At 35.6% G+C, this 20,496-nt stretch overlaps 1 protein-coding gene across 11 annotated transcripts in view; it reads right to left on the minus strand.

Moving 5' to 3' along the window:
* dock3 (dedicator of cytokinesis 3) overlaps positions 1 to 20,496 on the minus strand; it is a 253,825-nt gene that overhangs the window by 171,424 nt on the left and 61,905 nt on the right. For all 11 annotated transcript variants that reach the window (XM_069189418.1, XM_069189422.1, XM_069189417.1 and 8 more), the window contains exon 2: positions 12,120 to 12,203. In XM_069189418.1, coding sequence (XP_069045519.1) covers positions 12,120 to 12,203 — 84 coding nt within the window. The remainder of the gene's footprint in view (positions 1 to 12,119; positions 12,204 to 20,496) is intronic.

Genomic DNA, 20,496 nt, shown 5'->3' on the forward strand with positions numbered 1-20,496 from the left:
CATAGAACACAGAAATTGCTTATTCACACAAAGAATAGCTTATGCATCAAGCTGTTTCAAAGTTTTTCTTGATGTTTCAAGAAATAGCTGGCACTCTGTATCAAATATCTGCTAGTAAATTAAACAAAAAAGACGGACAGAATGGTTCCCCTTCCTTTCAAAATGTTTTGTGGTTCTAGAAATCTGAAAAGAAATTACAACTAATAATGTAGGTTTTAAAATTAATACATTGCTTTAAAACAAAACTTAAACAAAATTCTTACTAGATCCTGCCACCTACAGTACAGTACACCTACAGTAGATCTGATCATTGCATCCCTCAGGTTTCTTCCAGATTTAATAATAGCTTCACAGCTATCATGGCTATCACCAGTTCCCTCTTCACCTTTCTCCCATTCATTCCCCAAACCAGCAAACTAAAGACATTAATTAAACTGTCTAAATCTGTCTAAATCAATTTGATACTCCCCTTTGATAGCTTGAAATGTTGTTAGAGTCACAGGACATGCTTCATCACAATAATAGAAAAAAAGTATCAGTAGTACTGTATGTTAGCACACGTAGGGAAGAAAAAACCCTTGTATTGTGCTGTCTAAAGACTTTGACTCACATCACTAGTAAAGTGGGGGGAAAAAAAACTGTGACATTCGACTTTAAATTGCTGTAAAGCCCAGGAATAAATAAGTGGTTTTGAAGTTGGATTTGCTCATGCACAGTCATATCCACAAGGGGCTCCCCTGATGGATGAATCTGTGGATTATCACAACATGAGAAGTTATCAAAGAAACATTAGTCTGATGGAGCCATAAAGGCACAAGTCTCAGAAAAAAAAGGACAAGCAGTAATTATAGGAAACAGACAGACGTAAACAATTTAATCCTCAAACAACCATGACCCGAACCGAAACAGTTTCATCCAGCTCTCTATTTTACCTTCAGCATTGATGGTCCGCAATTCTCCTCCATAACCTGATATTCCCACACACAAAGTGATAAAACAGATTTTTTCTTCAGCAATGGTTTTAACTGTTCTTTTTCATCATGAAAAGGAAAATAAGAAATTAAAATTATATGAAATCAAAAATATAAAGATTAAACCTGTTAGATGGCACCTTCTGGAATATTTACTGCAAGTGAAATTGTATAGATCCGTACGTAGTCCTTAAAACAGGTGCAAATGCGCAAATGCAGCATGATGTTGAGTGTTTTTGTGACTACTGTATGTCCCAACACATTATCCTGGCTATGCAACTAAATGCCTAACAGACTAGCTATGGGAGACGTATTACATGTACAGTCATGGTTCCTTTCAACTTCAAGATGGAAAATGCATGAGGTGATACTGTGCAGTTACCGTGTCAATAGCTTGATGTTATGCATCTTAACCTCTTTCACAGCTCAACTTAGCACTCACCACAGTGCACATCCAGGGCCTTGTATTATGACTCTACTACACTGCAGTAAATTCTGATGTAAATGGTTTTGGCCATGGTGAAGGATTTGGAAAAGAGGGCAATGAGTTTATTAAATATATATATAAGCTAGATTTCACAGTGAGTTTGCAGAGGGGACCATCTTTAATAGATGAAACTACAAAGAAGTAAAACAAAATCTGTCTGCCTTAACACCTGAAGTAAGCTCAACAACTGAAATTTTCTTTTTCTTTAAGCTCTTCACCATGATATTAACCTTTATCTGATCCTTTGCAACCAATGCACACTCACGTACTGTAGCTCCCTGCTAAAACTATATGGACACTCAGGAGTTTAAAAGAGGCAGAGAATTAGAAAAGGCCATTGGACATTTCTGATATATTTATTCATAGAAAAACTGCATTCTGTTTCATTAACTCATAAGAATATGTATGGAAAGACAAAGGCACATAGAATGTCCCAAGCAGATATTATGAAGTCAGTATTCTACCTTGCTTGGACCAATTAATAAAAATTCAAGATTTATTTGACTGCTTTGTCTAATTGTTTGTAGCACTAACACATTTTTCTTTTCATGTTATTCATTTAGTGGAAGACATTATAATAAGTTTAACTAGTTAAAATGTAATTAAGCAATTAATGTTTATAATCATTTTACAATAAAAAAAACATTTATCAACAAAATCAGCATGTTACCATAGCCATCTTAATCAATGGTTCTTACTAAAATCCAAGAGCTCTGCTAGAGCAACACAATTATGTAATTAAGGTAGCTCGTATCAACTTTATTCATTGTTCAGTGCATACTACATTTGTGCTGTATTTTCAAGACTTCCTACTTTATAATTGCATTATTATACTGTTCACTTGCGGTTTACTACATTAAGGGGAAACATGCTTACAAGGTTCCAAATAATATATAGTAGATAAGTAGGTGCAGGTTTCTATAAAAGGGTTTATTATGAGAATTTCACCATACTTGTACAATCCCAGACTCTCAAGAGAGACCAGAAAACACCAGGAACTTGGGGCTCATCCAGATGTGTATAAGATGGCATCTCAAAATAAGTATTCAGCTGTACACAACTGCCTTCCAGCATTACTATTTAGTAAAAATGGTTACAACAAAATACAGTAGATATTTGTTTGTTTTTTTCTACTTTGCTCTTGTTCCATTATCCTTTCATTCAGAATTTAATAAATGTTTTTTCTTTCCAGTTTGCAAATGTCAGCAGGTGAAAATTAAACACATAAACATTAAGAACATAAAAACCCCACACAGACAAGTACCCAAGACCAAATCTAACCAAATGTCCCTGGAACTAGAGTATGGCTAGTGTCCTTCTACTATATTCCACCCTTTAATATACAGTATACTGGCATGTGCATTTTCTGAAATTTTCATTATTCTAGTCTTTGGCAAAATGATCGATTAGTAACATCAAAGCTGTTTTGTACAGAAGCTCAAAATGAGAAAAGATCATTGATTTGTTCTTCACTGAAGTGTAGTCTGCTCTATACTGACTATGAGAGACTATAAGAAGCCATTTCCACAAGACATTAATGCTAAACACCTTATTCAAGTATTAATAAATGATTAAATGCATTTATTAAGCATGCAGTTTTGGTTCTGGTCCACTGTTTTTCCATCTGAACAGGAAACTCAGAATGATAGTTGCATTCCATCACAGTAAAACTGAATTTATTAAGAATCAGCACTGTGGAAGAAATCGCTGTGTAGTAATTCCAAAGTCTATTAATCCAGAAGGATGTTACTGGTAAGTAGATGTTTTGAACAAGAAGAAAAACCCTTTAAGATTCACATTCTACAGTAATACTGTTTTGCAGATGCTACAAATCAATATAAGCACTCACACTTTTCATGCTAAACATGCTCAGACATTTCAGGGATTTCACTGACACAAGCACAGGATGCACTGGAGCCCTGTTTTTTTTTTTCTATAGCGGATAGCAAGTTGACTCCCAGCAATTTGGGCACCACTGTAGAAAAACCTACTGCATACAAAACATTTAATCAGTAGTTCATTGTTGAATGAACAGCTATGATGCAGTCACTATAGGCTCAAAAACTAATAAAATGGTAAGCAACTTTGAGGTTTGCAATACGCATACCATATCTGTCAATATGGTAGTACTGTCAATGGCAGTATACTAAAAATGTGTTTTCCCAGGAAAAAATCTATCTGGTACTTGCCCTTTTTTAATTACTTTGTCTTGTCACAAGCATGTATGTTTTTCAGATCAGTTGTGCCTATATGTTCTATGCTCATTACCAAATTAAAAAAATACAAGTACAGAATGCGAGTTATGAAGAGATGCATTCAGCAATGCTGTAATTGCTTTAAAGAGCCATAGGCAAAAGATGTAGTTATGAAATGGAAGGGATTGTGTGTCAAAAACAATGGATCAAGACCTTAATCGAATCCCACATATCATCCGACAAACTGAAGCAAGAAATCAAATCACTGATCTGTCGTCCACTCACTCAGGCCTGAGAGAGAGCATGGCTGTTTGTCTTACTGCAGTACATTCGAAACAAATGGAAAAAATGAACATTTTTGGTTTTCTATTTTAGTCAAAGCATGAATGGCTATGACAAGAACCACAATGACATGTTAAAACCCAGAGAGAAAGAAGCTGACTTCTGAGAGCTATATTACATCAAAGGCACAAGATGCTGGGCAAACAATCAATAAGGAATCAAACCCACCACAAGAAACTCAATGGTAATCTTAGCCTGTAAGCTACACTGCATTTCCCTGAGTGGAAGCTTGCCCTGGTTGCTAATCTTTAGAGATATATACAGATATTTCAATTTCCAGCTCCCCAGCACGTTATCTAGGTGTTGTGGAAAATATTTCCATCGAAGCAGCTGAATATACAGTATTAGATTAAAATTATGTCTGTTTTTACTAGTGTAGCTTCAAGCAATTATACTATAAAGAAATTATACTGAAAGCTCACAAGGTGAAAAGGATCTCAATAAGAAGCAAAGATAATCTGAATGCAGTTGTAATTAACAACTGCAGATTAATGGCAGGTATTCCTTTGCAATAAACAATGCTAATGGTCCTTTACTTCATTAGATCAAATTTGACTGGATTCCTTTCTGTTTTCTTCAGACCTCAAGGTTAGATTTGTACTGCTACACTAATTCATGTCATTTGTGTGTTTTTTTGACATTACAAGATCTTCCTGTTATTTTGCATTTAAAAAGTGCTACAGTATGCAGCATATGACTCTGTGACATTTCTTCAGAAAATTTCTTCTTTTCATTTCTTCAGAAAAAACAGCTATCCAAAAACTGCAAAAGGGATTATGCTTTTATTCATATATATATATTGCACCGATGCCAATGATGTACTGTAGTTCATTTTATATCTACTGTATGTTCAAAATAATAGGAGATTTTTAATGCACTACTGCTATTTTGTATTGTATAAGAAAAAAACACCCAAACAATATCCTTCCATATACAGTACAATGTTTTAGTGCTAGAATACTGAATCTGGAGACCAATTAATTGCTTCTACACAGTTTAGATCAGTCTCTGTATTCATCTGATTATTCTCTACTCTCCTGCAATTTCTGCATCTCTCCATTTGTTTCAGTAACCTAAGTCCAGTGATGAACTGTAATGTAACAGGATAGAAATAGCTCAGCAGCAGCCTTCCCCTGCTGCAGTCTTTTAGCATACGGCTCACTGCTTTGCTTCATGTTGCATGCATGTGTAACACTAACTGATGGAGAGGTAAATTAGTTAGCACTGCAAACACTAAGCTTGATCAATATGCCCTGCTCAATAGTTGTAATCACACTATTTTGTAGTGCTAAAGCTGTCCACTGTATAAGAAACACACAAAGGTGATACCACCATGCTTGTCCAAGTACACGTACAGTATATCAATAAGATTACATGAACAATGCACAAAATGTGACTTTCCAGTGAAAATGGATTCACCACTATCAAATTAAGATTACAAAACTACATTCTGACATTGCTAAAATGTATCTACTTTCCATACTTAAATTCCCTCCAGTTACAGTACATTTCAAGCTTTAAATATTCACTAGGAAGGCTAAAAAAAGGAGGTTTATACAATTATCCCTTAACATTTCTCATTTACTAGAATTCTTCTAGAAAATGTGGCAGAAATTATATTTGCAATAATTATAATAATTATTTTTAAAGATCAGGGAGTAAATGATCTAAACGTGAGAGACACCTTCTTCTCACACAGACATTATTTACTGTATGCCTGTTTGTGTCGCCTGTCCAGGCACCTGTGAAGCGTAGTTCAGGACCCTATGCAGACGGTATTATCCGGAAGTAAGTGTAAACGGACACGAGGAGGAGACGACGATCAGGGCAGGTTGACAGACAGGGGGGCGTGACAACAGTGATCCGGTGCTCGGGGGGCGTGGCGAAAGGCAAACGAATCCAAACAGTCTTAGGGGGAATCCGGGGCGCAGTCCAGGGTCCATTAACTGGGAGATCCATCCAAGACGAGACAAATAAGGTTAAGATCTGGAACAGGGACAGGGAATAAAACCAGGGTAACGAGGCCAGGCGCCCTGAGCCCCGGACTCAGATGATCGGGACGCCATGATGAAGCCTATGCCGTCGGATCTCTCCTGAACCTGCTGGTAGGTGGGCTTCCGGGCGTCCATCTTTCAATGCTGAGCGAGGCATAGTGAAAGCACCCACCTTAAATAACGATGGACAAACAGGGGGCAGGTGCATGGGATGAACTAAAACACGAAAGGGTCGGAGCGCCCTTTAGAGGAGGGATGAGGATTTGTTTTCCACTTACAGTATATGTCAACTACCCTAAACAGAAGTTTAATACTATAAAGTCATGAATAAGACCTGCATGGCAGTTTTAGGATCTGAAGTTAGTGAAAGTTACTGAAATTGTCATCTGAACTAGTGAACTAATATTCAAGTAAAACACTAGAGGCTAGCAAAACAGAAAAGAACAATTACAGATGAAAAACAAATTCTGCTATGTAAACATTGTCAAAAACTGTTAGAATCCAGCAGCCTAAGTTTTCTTGATTTATTTTTGTACTTCTCATGAAGGCAGTTAAGCTTAGAAATATGAAGGATGTCTTTTAATATTCTTCAGAAAGAAACATACAGTTCTGGATAAGATGATTTTCTTCTGGCTACATTGGGGGCCATCAGAAACTTGAACAGTTGTTTTTCACTCCTGTGCTGAATTAACCAGGTCCAACACATTTAGCTAAGCTGCTGTAATTGCACCAAATGATCACTTCATGCAGCACTATCAGAAAGATGAGACTTCACCAATACTTTGGTGTTTTTTTTTCTTCTGTTCCCGCACTGACTTTATTCATGCAGGAAAAAGAGGAGTCAAAACAACTAGGACTAAAATGTCTCAGTACTGTCACTGTAGGCCATACTGTATCTGGCAAACTCACCAATTTAAGTCTTTCATCTTCCTACATTCACAGAGACTCCACAAACATCCCCATTCTTATGTTTAAGAAATCAAGGTAGATTTTTCGAGGCTGACAAGTGTGTGCTCTTCGGTCATTACAACTCCAGCTGTGAGTCATTCATAATAAATAGCAGTAACAGGACAGATAAACAAATTTACTTGCTTTTTATGTTAATTGAACATTAAAAAAAAACTCTGCACATGGATAAACAAAAAATGTTAAAGTGTTCTACTGTAATTACACGACTTTCATCACACCTGTACAATCTCAGCTCACAGATGACCGAGTGCTTCAATCATGCCCAAGTGAAACAACAGGAGGCGCCTCTAGATTCTGGGAGCTCTTCTTCTCTGTTCAAAGCACAGCTGCACATGGCACACACTGCACAGAATGGCAATGTGGAGTGCATGCGTTCCCTGAAACACCCACTCTCCACATCTGCTCCTCTGAGCCCACTATAGCAAACAGGCACAGAATCTGTCACCAGACATAATGATGAGAGAAGCAACTGAGAGATTTTTTTTTTTAAAGCGGAGGCACTGGAAATGTAAAAATTGCTTTCATTTAAATAAACAAAAAAACAAAATGGAGAAGCTCAAGTCATTAACTTTTGGGGCAACAGGTAACTTCTTATAAGCACTCACAAGTGCAGGGGCTTTAAAAAGTTTAGAAAGATTTTAGAAAATGACTGCCATAAAACAAAAAAAATGCCATTTTACTTTTTAACCTAATTAAATGATAACCTTAACAACATCAGCATTGCTCTTGAACTGTAACTGGAGAGGAATGACCCATACAAAATTCAGATAGTTCGCCCAACTGTAATTATAGCACTATAAAGTATATCTGGTCCTTATCTGTGTGTGTTTTACTGCTCTTGTAATAAGTGACTTTATTTTTATGGAACCTAAAAATTACTGCAGCTTGTGTCCTAGTATAACATAAATCTAGACCGGAGAAAAAAAGCTCTCCAAGTGGATGAAGTGTACTAATCTGTTCAATACAGAACAATTGATCCATTAATTTACTCTATATAGAAAGCTTTTTTTATTGTGAGCCCAGTGGTCTCTTCAGAATTTTACTGGGAATTTCAATAAGGCAAATGCATAGTATTGGACACCCAGGTATTCAGTATGAACAAGAGCTAAATCTACATCTGGATTTATAGTGCCTATGTAAATATGTTGGGGATGGTTAAGCATCCTTTTGTTTTATCATTTTGGTTACTAAAGAGTTAACCCTTGTATCCTGACAAATTCTGCTCTGTGCTTCCACAATCTGGCGTCCCCCCTTAAATCAACCAAGTGAAGCAATTTCTCTTTTCTCCACCTGTTGTGTAACAGGCGTATCAGCATACACAGTAATGGCTGCTTTGCATAACTTTGGGTGCTTCAGCACTTAAGTTGTACAGTAGATGAAGTGGATCCCCTCCTACAGTATATAAAAAGTGTTTTAATATCCTTTTGGATGAAAAGTGCTATGTACTGTACAGGCAAGGTATTTTTTATATTTAAGCACAATTAAATTGTTGGTTTCAAGGATGCTTTATAAATAGTTTTTTTATTATAAATTGGGTAGAGATTCGTTGTAGAATTTAGAGAAGTTTAAAAAAGTGATTTATTGACAACTTATCAGCTTCTTTTGCAGTTTTCTGACTCTCCTCAAACTCATTCGTGAAAAACCTTAAGAGGGGTTTTAAAGAAGAGGGGTGTTTTTAATTTTCAGACACTGTATGATAAGCTCCACCTAGCGCTTCTAAATCCAATTTAATTTACAGGTCACTCAGTATTTCCCATTTCTCCTTTACATTATTACCTTACTAAATTTAATGGTTTAAATCATACATTTAAGTCCTCTTTAAAGCAGCTATGCACTTACTCTACAAATACTTATTGGAGCCACCATGGTGAAATTCTATAAATCTGTTGGTTTTATGTTTATGCTTTCAATGCCTATAGAAACTTGATCTCTAGAGATAACCATGGATTAAATTTGCAGTCGTTTAATTTAATTTGCACAGCTCAAGTCTCATCTTTTGTCATGTATGGTTTTGCAGAATATGCAGTCTTAATTTTGCCACTTCAAGATTATTTTAAATTATATTATTTTAAATCATATTTTGATGAGATGTCATCCTCAAACTTTTTTGGTTCATGTCATCATATCAGCCTAAAATAACTACAGTTTTTTAAATTATTTCTGGTACCTATTAAAATAAAAGGTAAAGGTACAGCTTTGACAACACAATTGGGCAACCTTTTCCTGAATTCCTTAACCCTTTCTATAAAAAGTACCTCCTGTATTCAGCTTTCGAATGCACTTACTCTTCATGTTCATTTGTACTCTCTGGTTCTTACAGTATTTCACTTGTTTATTCTGACTTTTCTTAATGCCATTAGGAATTTTTAATACTTGAATGAGGCCCTCTTGTAGTCTATATATATATAGAGTATATAGACTATATATAGTCTATATATGAGGATTATTGCTTTTTTAAAATCTGGGAATGTACAGTATCTTGTTATTCTCTAGAGAAAAAACATATTTCTTGTAATGCAGTGATCAAATTGAATAAAATATTCCAAAGGAAGCCTTACTAGTGCATTGTACAATTATTTTTTGTGAACGCATATTTGAATTTTTCACTAAATATACAATAACATTGGTTTACTTTAACATAACATCCCCTTGTGTAGATGTCACAGTGACAGACTTTTAACTATACTGTATGTCATAAAACATGCTTGCCTTTATTTCTTTTTCCCTAAATCACCTGTTAATAAAGCAACTACTCAAGGTTACTACAACAATCTTTACTTGAAGATAAAACCAAGAAATTAATCTTGTTTCTTCTTTAAAAATTCAACACTAAATCGAGTTTAGTGTTTTTCAGAATATTCTTTTGGAATTTGATCTGATACAATAGCTGGTTAGGGAAGTAAAGGTGAAGATCTCTGCGCTCTTGAGCTGTCACAAAAAAAGCAGCAGAGATGACAGTTTTGTCTACCCTTCACTCTTTTACCGAACCAAAGGTTACTTTTCGACACATACTAATCACCACGTGTCATGACCTCACACAACCTACTGTACTTCTCTCACAAGTCAGAATTGACAGAATACAGAAACTTCATTTTTAGCAATGAGATATTCCATCATACAAAAGCCAATGCAAAATTAAACAGTATTAAAATATCAATTTTTAATTTATTTTTTACAGGGACTGTATGTATAATACAGTAATGTGATGTACTAACTCTTATATTTTTTTCTTTTAAAAAGCATATTTTCACTCTTATGATCTGGGCTCTCATAAAGCATTGAAATTAATGTTTTCTCACATCTTCTCAGAAGAAAAATAACTTTTTTTTATTACATTTGAATTTTTTATGATAAAGACTTGTGTGTGTTAAGTATATATACTACGGGACAGTAATGTTTATGCTTTTGCTAACAACTGTAATGATGTAACTAGTGTACTGTAAAGTAAATAAGCAGGAGTGTTATTTTTTTCCTACCTATTGTTTATGCATTTGCTAATACAGTAGCTTTAGGCATGTTACTTCAATAATGAAGCAGGAATGTTATTGTTTTCATACTTGAGTACCATTCTGTGCTGTATTAAGGTGAACTATTGGTGTTTGAGGGAACATTTTTTTACTTCTGGAGCCAATCAGAGATTACAACACAGAAAGTAATGGAATTTCAATTCTATTTATACAAGTTTTTCAATGAACAAATTAAGCTTATACTGTATAAGAAGGGAATTTGTATTTAAAAACAACACATTTTTTGGAGACAGCAAAGTTTAAACAGGTTGCACACCGCCACAGGCAATGGAATGATTTTTTTTTTCTCAGATAGTCCATTGTAGTAGTTATCTCAGTCACTACAGGAGGAAAATGCATTAAAGTATACCAGAACATAACTGCATACTCTTAGCACTATGGCTTTTTTCAGAGTGTGAGCTGATGCCCATTTTAGTCTTGTCTGCTTCACTAGAGTCACCAGGTCAATGCATAAAGGGCCAACATTATAAACAGACAACACGGGGTACCTGAAGCAAGGTTTAAGAAATATGGCTCTATAGGCTTTAAAACTAACTCAAGCAAGGTTTAAGAAACATGTTTAAAAGCTGAAACACTTTTAACTTGTATAACGTAGGCTTATTATATTTCAAACACTCAAAGACACAACACTACCCAGTTCACCATTTTCCCTGAGGCTGGCCCTAAATGCTGATTAAATTAAAAAATGTGAATCTTTTAGAAACAAAGAGCACAGCTCCAGACAAAAACAGTGGTAATAATAGAGCTTTCTTTCTCTTGTCTTCAAACACCAGTCAGTTAGGGAATAAAAACATAATTGTTTTCACTTTTCCCTCAAGAGAGCTGTGTGCAAACTCAGCTCAGAATGAACAGTGAGTGACAGTATCTTCCTAGCCCTCTGTGGACAGTTAAGCACATTAGCAAACTTTGAAGACAATTTAATAAGAGTCCATGCCTGCTTCTGGCACTGAAGACTGAATGGCGCCTAGGTCTGAAAAGCCACACTGACAGCTGGATCTCTGTAGAGGCAGTTCTGTGGCAATGCCCTAGCATTCAGACCAATATACAGTATGACTATATAAGTGACTTTTCACTTTTTATCAGGGTTATCTGCATTGTGGGACACTATGACATATTGTAAAGTGTCACAGGAGAGGGTAACCATTTATACTTGAAGCTGCATACTATACTGTAGGTTAATGCCATTAAGTGCAGAGTGTGAATACTAAACGCATATCAGGGTATTTATTCCCTGATATCTTTCCTTCCTGAGGACATTCATTATGTACTATACCATAACTGAATGAATGTGATCTATTATGAGAATTTTTCAAATATATGCAGTGTCTACTATATTCACTCAGGGAATATTCTATTTCCTTTCTCTTAGTTGTCTCTGAATGCCCAGGAAGTCGTGAACCACAGTAACTGTGCATAGAAATGATCTATTTTGTTTATTTAGAGATTCTTTTTTCTTTCCCACTTTTACCACCTTATTATGCATAATGGCAGTTATCCACAACACAGCATGCAATATATTTACTGTAGGTGTATGCCACTGGTGCACAAATTCAGTACTACAACACAATTTGCCTTCAAAAAGATATAATGAGGTACTATATGAAATGATTCTTTGAGAAATTGTTTATCATTACCTTCACACTTTTCTAGGATCTGTACAGTCTCTCCAATCTCCAGAGTCAGGCCCTGTGACACTGATCCACGGAAACTGCAGATCACTGTGAAAGGAAACAGAATATTAAGTCAGAGGAGAGACAGTGGTTGAACCTAATAGGCAACCATATTCTAATCTTATATTTTTGATACATCATATTGCTAATCATTTTTCAGGTTTGGGATTATCTTTTGAGTGGTATAATTGACTAATGTATTAATACACAATGAATACTGTTCTTCAGTAGACATTATTTAGTGTGGCTGAAACAGCAGGGACAAAGATAAAGATATACTGTAGGTATTATTTAGCCTTTGCAAGGTCATACATTTTTGCATAATAATGAACAGTAAACACTTAAATAGGATATTTTTGTAGTTCTTTATTTAACCAGAATTATCAAGTGCAAATTCTCATTTAAATGTAGAGTAAGCAGAAAGATTCTGAAAAGTAAAATCTTGAATAATTCACCACATAATCTGCAGTAGGTTTGCTGTATATGACCACAACTTTATATTGTGTTCCCTACACAAAACGGGGGTCAAACATAGTTCATACATGACAGAGGAGAGCAGATTGCTTTTGGCAATTCTTTGCAATTAGGTTAACTGTCAACAGCAAGTATTTTTTATATATTTTGTGGTGGTTGATTTTCTGTTGAAGAGGGAGAAATCAATCTAGTTGTAGGCCAATATTTTGAGCTTCTAGTATTAATCACAAAGGTGTACGTATAACAATATTGTTATTTTTAATATAGTGGATTGAAGTTGGGCAGCATGGTGGCGCAGTGCTTAGCATTGCAGCCTTGCAGCATTGGGGTCCAGGGTTCAAGTCCTGGGGTGCTTCCTGTGTGGAATTTGTAAGTCCTCCCTGTGTTTGCTTGGGTTTACCCTAGGTGCTCTGGTCTCCTCCCACATTCCAAAAGCATACTGGTAGGTTAAGTGGCTTCTGGGATGTGAGTGTGTGCATGTCTTATCCAGGGAGTATCCTGCCTTGCACCTATTGCATGCTGGGTTAGGCTCTGGCTCCCCTGCAACCTTATATTGTACTTCCCCCATAAAGCACACCGGATTCTATCCAGAAAATGCATGTCATTCATTTTGACAGAACAATGAGAAGATCTGAGTCCCACATACCACTGGTTTAAGTTAACAATACTACTACATCAGGCAGAACCGGAGAGCATTTAACAATAAAAATTGCTTCAATAACATCTTTAGGAAGTAAAAATCAAAATAAATAGAGGGGTTGCTGCTTTTGTACTGCTGTTTAATACCGAGCCACCTAGAGTACAATCTAATAATTTCACATTTTAAAGAACTGAAGGCAAATGCATAACAGATTTACTACATTGGATACCTGTGGATTTACTTTCTTATTCTTTGTCATACAGTTAACTTTTGATGACCTAAGACTAAATAAATTATAACACCTTTAAAATCAGGTACAGTATAATGTATTGATGTAAAATGCATGTGGGGAAATATTAAATCCTAAGGTATAACACAAAACAATGATACGAATTCAATATCCAATCACATGATATGGGGATTTACATGTGAGAATCCCATTAATTCTTAATATCGGCGCTATTGAAAAAGCAATCGCTTAAGCGGTACAACTGAATAAAACTTTATTTCACTTGCTGAGCACTGATCAGAACTTGCTCATCTTATTTTAAGTTAAAAAATTCTGATGTTTTTTTTTTCCTGTGGCTCATATAATTTTCACTAACATGTCTTTGATGGGTGGGAAAGGGATGGAGCTAGTGGGTTGGCCCACACAAACAGTACATGGAGAGGATATAAGGACTCCACACAGGCGGTGCCCCATTCTGGAAGTGAACTCGGGACGCCAGTCCTGTGAGGCTATAGTGCTATCTGCCATGCTAACACGTCTATCCCTAAACACATCAAAATAAAAAAACAGCTCCATAATCCTAATTTCCCTAAAAAGTGATGTAATCAAATAATGATTGACTAGGATTAACAGCAAATGAAAAGAAAAAGAGGCCCCAACAAGGGCTCCAATCAAATAACTAAGAATGGGGACAAGGACACAATACTGGGCCTTTCCTGACAAGTCATCACCATAAGCTTCACATTTATACTGAAAAATTAATAAACATATTGAGCCAGATTATAAAGATGATTCTATAAAAGCCAGTGTAATAAATATTTTCAAACAAAATTATATAACACATCCCCTAAACCCCTAAGGCAAATTGTTCCAAACCTGTCTGGGCGCAATTACTTAATGTACTGCCCAACCCCATTTTAAATATGTAACAATCCTGTGTCACAGGGCAGAAACATGTACCTGGGACACAGAGAGACTGTTGAAAGAAATTTCAGGCCAAGGTCACTTATATTCTTTGAAAAAACTGTACCTGAAATCAGAGCAATGGGCCTTGCACAGAAGATTGTACTGAGTAAAATGTGGTTCTGTTTGGCTGAATTGTGGCACTCCATTCCATGTTCAGTAAATCCCTGGCAAATACTTTTTGATGAAACCAAGTGTACAAATGGAGAGTCTAGCCATAACCAGAAAATGTATTGTGCAGATTACTGCACTACACTATTTGGAAATACAAAAGAAAACTGAAAATCTTGGACAAAGAAAACTGCAATGGAACCCCACTAAAGCATTCAAAAGCTTCAGAAAAGTAAATAAAAAACCTAATAAAGTTCAAAATCAACACAGAAACACAAGCCAGAAGCCACAAGTGGAAACATTGAGGAGATGCATTCAAAACTGAGAACAGCAGGCACTTTTTAACACCAAAGCTGATAACCTTGTATCTATCAAGAAACATCTGGATGAAATCCACAGATTACTTAGATACTAGAAACCAGAGGAGCAAGATGGGCGGAAAGGACCCCTCTTGTTTGTAATCTTCCTAGCGTTCTCATGTTGGCTGTAATTAAACCAGTGGAAGACAAATAAGCCTGTGAGTATTGTCATTTTTAACAATCAGCGTTGACATTGCTGTAATAAGAATGTATAAATCACCACATCACATTTAAATAATGGCTTATTTCAGTTTAATTTCAACAGCCATCCCTAACCGAGATTTTTTCTGTAGGGCAAAGATGTGTGAGTGAGAAACTATTAAGCAATAGGGTGACTGGTGCATACAGCAAACGTTCACACATGAATGACAAAAGTATTGCAGCAAAACAGTACAAACCAACACCATAACCCTCTTTATTGAAAAGGGAGATTGTCCAGAGAATAAAATCTCCCTTCTGGGTCTTTCCCAGGACAGTCCATCACTTCAGCCACCAGCCATATCTCCATGCAACTCACAACTGGCAGCCCACTGAAGCTAAGCAGGTGTGAGCCTGGTGAGTACCTGGATGAAAAAAACTAAGGTTGCTGCTAGAAGAGGTGTTAATGGGGCCAGCAGGGGGAGCTCGCCCTGCGGTCTACGTGGGTCCTAATGCCCCAGTTTGGTGATGCGGACACTGTACTGTAAAAAGGCGCCGTCCTTCAGATGAGATGTAAAACCGAGGCCCTGACTCTCTATGCTCAAGATTTAGAAACCGGTCTGAGAAATTGAGACTACAGTTTCCTTTTAAAAATCCCAGGGCGTTTCTCGAAAAGAGTAGGGGTGTAACCCTGATGTCCTGGCCAAATTTCCCATGGGGCCTTACCAATCATGGCCTCCTAATAATCCCCATCTGTGAATTGGCTTCATCACTCTGTCCTACTCCCTACTAATAGCTGATGTGTGGTGAGCGTTCTGGTGCATTATGACTGCCGTCGCAGTGGATGCTGCACATTGGTGTTGGTGGAGGGGATCCCCATTACATGTAAAGTGCTTTGGGTGGAGTGTCCAGAAAAGTGCTATATAAGTATAAGCAATTATTATTATTATTATTTTTATTATTATTATTATTATTATTATTTTTATTATTATTTTTATTATTATTATTATTATTATTATTATAGAACGAATCCAGGGCTAAGCATTGTTAAAGTAGAAGAGAGCAAAAGAACATTAATATTTTACAAATGAAAGGAGGCTATTAATGTAAATACCTTGATTGGTTGCTAGTATACAGTACAAGTGATCTGACTTCCACAATTGACTATATATGGTACATGTTCCAGATGACCAAAATTCTTGTAACCCTCTCAGTTGTAAATGCACTTCTGCAGAGTTTCTTTTATAGATACCTTAAGTATCTGTATTTCAATTGGTCGTACATTATCAAATGTACTCATACCTAAGGTCATTCTATTTGAAACTCTGGATAATCGAAAATTGTACTAGTTGTACTATATGATGTGTTGTGCTTCTCAACATATTTTTAGATGTTACAAAAAATAAAAATGAATGCATCGATAAAAATCAAAATCTCTCTAAACAGCAAATAACTAGAGTCCCAAAAACATAATTTGAAATAATTTTGGTTTAAATTTAGTAACAGATTTTACAATTCCAAAATTCCTTGAGTAGCATGTAAAACATCATTTAAGCCTCAAGTTGGGAAAACTGCCATTAGAATAATAATAAAATTAAAAAGATTAAGTGGCAGGAGCCAATAGAATAAACGACAGGGTGGATAAAACATTCAAATTATCTCTTGAGCTTTATTAATGTAAATCTCTTTCTGGAACAATTAGTGATGCGCAAGAGGATGAAGCACAACCTGGGCCTCTGTTTGTTTTTCAATGGAGTCCGGCCTGCTGTTTCTCCTAATCAAGCTGCTGAGATGGAAAAGTTTGTGCCGTATCTAGGCAACCCAGTTACCATTGTGAGAAATGGAAAGCGTTGGTGAAAAGGACCCTGAAAAAGAATTCCATCACCTTGCTTCTCACAAATATTTAAGGCTTACAGTAATCTCTGGGCAGCACTACCTGTCTGCAGTTTACACATTCAGACTGAACAGGAAATAAAGACTGCTGTTTCGTGGTTGCACAATAACATATTTTGTTGCAGAACAGTGTGTAACAGGTTACTTCAATTTTACTGACAGAAAATCTAAAACATTCTGTTTATAGTGTGCATAGCATGCCATCTGTATACAGTATATAGGGCACTATATTCAAAACACTAAAAGGAATAATAGGGATCTACTGTAAGTGCTTAAGGATTTTGAATATAGGGTTCACTTCACAGAGTACACTATATTCAGAATGTGTGCTATAAGTGCCAGAGTTTCTGTAATAGGCCAAACATACTCCTCAAAACCTGCCACAAATGACAGGCTCTACTAAAAGATATTAGGAGCCATATTCACCGAGATTATCCTGGGACACAAAAATGTACTGTTTTCTTAAAAATTAAATGGAAATTAAAAAGTTAAAAATGATTAAAATGTTAAATCATACAAACTACAGTATGATTAAACTGCCATACTGACTTTGGAATTTACACAATTTACACAACACCTGTGTTGTGCTGTACACATTTGCTATAGGTATATTGCATACTTTGTAAGGCAGTATTTGTAAGACAAAAACAGCACTATGTCTATTAAGTATCTCTAAAGCTTGTTTTGTCAATCTGTCACTATTTACAGGAAGGACTCCAATAAGTACAGCCTCAGCCTTTTTGTACTGAAGGCATCAATGTTTCCTGTGTCTATTCAAAAACATAGTGGAAAAGGACTCCATCTTGGAAGCACTGTAACTTATTTGCACATTCAAATCTCCCTCAGCCGAAAAAATACAGAAAAACATACAGTATCTAAAAGAACTATGCATCTAGAGTAAGCAACAGTATAATTCACAGATAAGCTCAGGGGACTTTGCAGGACCAACCTATACACTAAAATAGTCTCAGAATACTTGCCAGACCATTGATAGTTTGACGATTTGAGAAACAATAAATTCCACATCAAAATATAATTTAGTACAACAGGTATTGGCTTGAGTATTAGTACACATTGGAAACATTTGCCTGCAACTTCAAGATGGTATACTTTTAGCAATTATTGTAAACTTCACAAATACCCTAGGATATTCTATGTAAAATAATTTTTCCATATTTGTAGTATAGGACAAAAAGAAAATGGAAGGGTGAGTCATTCTTAAGAGAAAAGCATTATTCTTGCTTGACATGTTGTAACAAGGTTAGTTAATAGATTTTATGACTTCCCAGTCGACATTTTACTTCACCATCGTATTGAAATATTATGAGATGCTGAGAGGCACCATCAGTCAAGGTTATTTTGAAGAGTCACACCACATATAGGTATGTCAAGAAGGGTCTCTAACACTTACAGATAGTACAGTCAGATATACTGTATTTCCTCACTAAATTAGAGGGGTTGACTATTAATGCTGATCAAAAAACTAGTGCTGTCTAATAATGTATCCTAAAGAGGTCACTATTGTCTTACCCTGAAACAAACATGAATTAATCTCAATTACTGTCAGATATTCAGATGTGTCACTGTCACCAAACAGCGATTTGACCCCTAATTAATCTGAGCAAGTACACCCATAGTCTTTCTAAGAGTATTTTCATTAACCTCCTGTTGCCACAATGAATTTGTCAGCTAATTTAACTGGTCATATTTGAAGATTTCAAAATAATATATGTATTAACTTGAAATAATATCTGACAATTTTAATATACAAAAATATTGAAAGATTGGAAATATTTCATGAAAACGTATGTACTATAACTATTTTTGTTATATCAGGCCTGTTATGAGGGAACAATACAAATATTTTTCACAGTATAAACACAACATTTTAATTAAGATAAATAGCTTGTCACATTAGCATTTGCTTTAAGGCTTGCCAACACTTCATATACAACATGTCCACGCCATTGCTAACACTCAAAACAATATGCAAAAATAATTTGTGAAAAGAGCTTCAGTTATAATTTGGCCAGCTATTAAAAAAGCAAAGAAAACTATACTGATAGATGTCTGTTGTAATCAGAGTGACCACTGGAACTGAAAAACAGCAGAACACTAAATGAGCTTTAATCTTTGTCTTCAGAAAAAAACAACCTACTCACACTATTGCTGCAGTCTTTCCTGGTTAAAAGCACAACATTTATTTAGTAAGTCTGAACAAGATTAGGTATTTGCTGTTGAATAATTAAAGAAAAATATTATTTTCACAACAGGATTACCACTTACTGTACATCTACTAGTACTGTAGCATTAAATACTACACACTCTATTCAGACTACCCCTGAAAGCATTATGCCTTCTTAATGATTCACAGTTGTTACCATGGACTTCAACAACATCTTTAAATTGCAATAGAATTGTTCTGTCACAATCTGTCACACTGTGGATATGTATGCATACAGTATATATACAGTACATACATGTATGTGAGTATATACAGTATCTGTATATACTGTACAGTATACAGTATAGTCACACTTTCTGGATGTCTGTGTATAGGACATTAACATTTAAGACCACACAAGAATTTAATCTAATCTTAAAAACAGTGCTTTACAACAGAAAAACAAATATACATTAGCTGTTCTCTCCTTCTTAATTATGCTATTTCAACCTGACTTGATCAGCATATGTCCCATATCACATTTGATCTCATTCTAATCTTGTTTAATTTAGATACAACAGCTCAGGCAGACCTCCAGGTAATACATTAACATGATTAATGTAAGACACACTGATACCAATAAAAGAGATGTCACTTCCACAAGAAATATACCATAAATATTTCTGTACTCTCAACAACAGACTGATCTAGGAGAGAACAGAAAGCTAAAACGTGTCAAATAATTACTATATTCAGCTTAAAATACTTATATTAATATCAATAATATTAAGTCTCACCAAGGGAATGTTAAGTAAAGGAAGGGACATTTTTTTCAGTTTAGGAATAATACGTACTATATATTGTACAGTAAATGTCATCCAAATGACCAGTGTAAAAGAAATACAAGAGACCAGTTAGCGAAGGTTTTAGAAAAATATTAAACTTATCGCTCACAAACATGCACACTTCTCATTAACTCTTTAAACACTGCCCTCCCACATCTAACCTTAAAAACAATAACAAGAACAACACCTTATAAAAGAACAAGAAACGTCAGAGGAATAAATACCTTGTAGTGACACTGAGTCTTAATGGATCTTAATCGATGGCATGAAGTCACTACCTTGTAGGTGAGATTCCAGCAAAGAAGACATTGTTTTTATCTCTGAACAATTTTCAGAAGAATGACTGACCAAGGCATGAACTTCAGATTTGCAAAATGCAAAACTGTGCAAAATGGGTTGATGAAGCCAAGAACAATTCTGTAACAGCTGAACAATGAAATTATATTCAAAATCAAGACCTACTGTTGAAAGCTACAGTATATAGTATTCCCATATGGGTTCCTCATGTTAAAACCAGTTTAAACC

Source organism: Lepisosteus oculatus, chromosome 4 (assembly GCF_040954835.1).
Source record: "Lepisosteus oculatus isolate fLepOcu1 chromosome 4, fLepOcu1.hap2, whole genome shotgun sequence".
Lineage (NCBI taxonomy): Eukaryota > Metazoa > Chordata > Actinopteri > Semionotiformes > Lepisosteidae > Lepisosteus > Lepisosteus oculatus.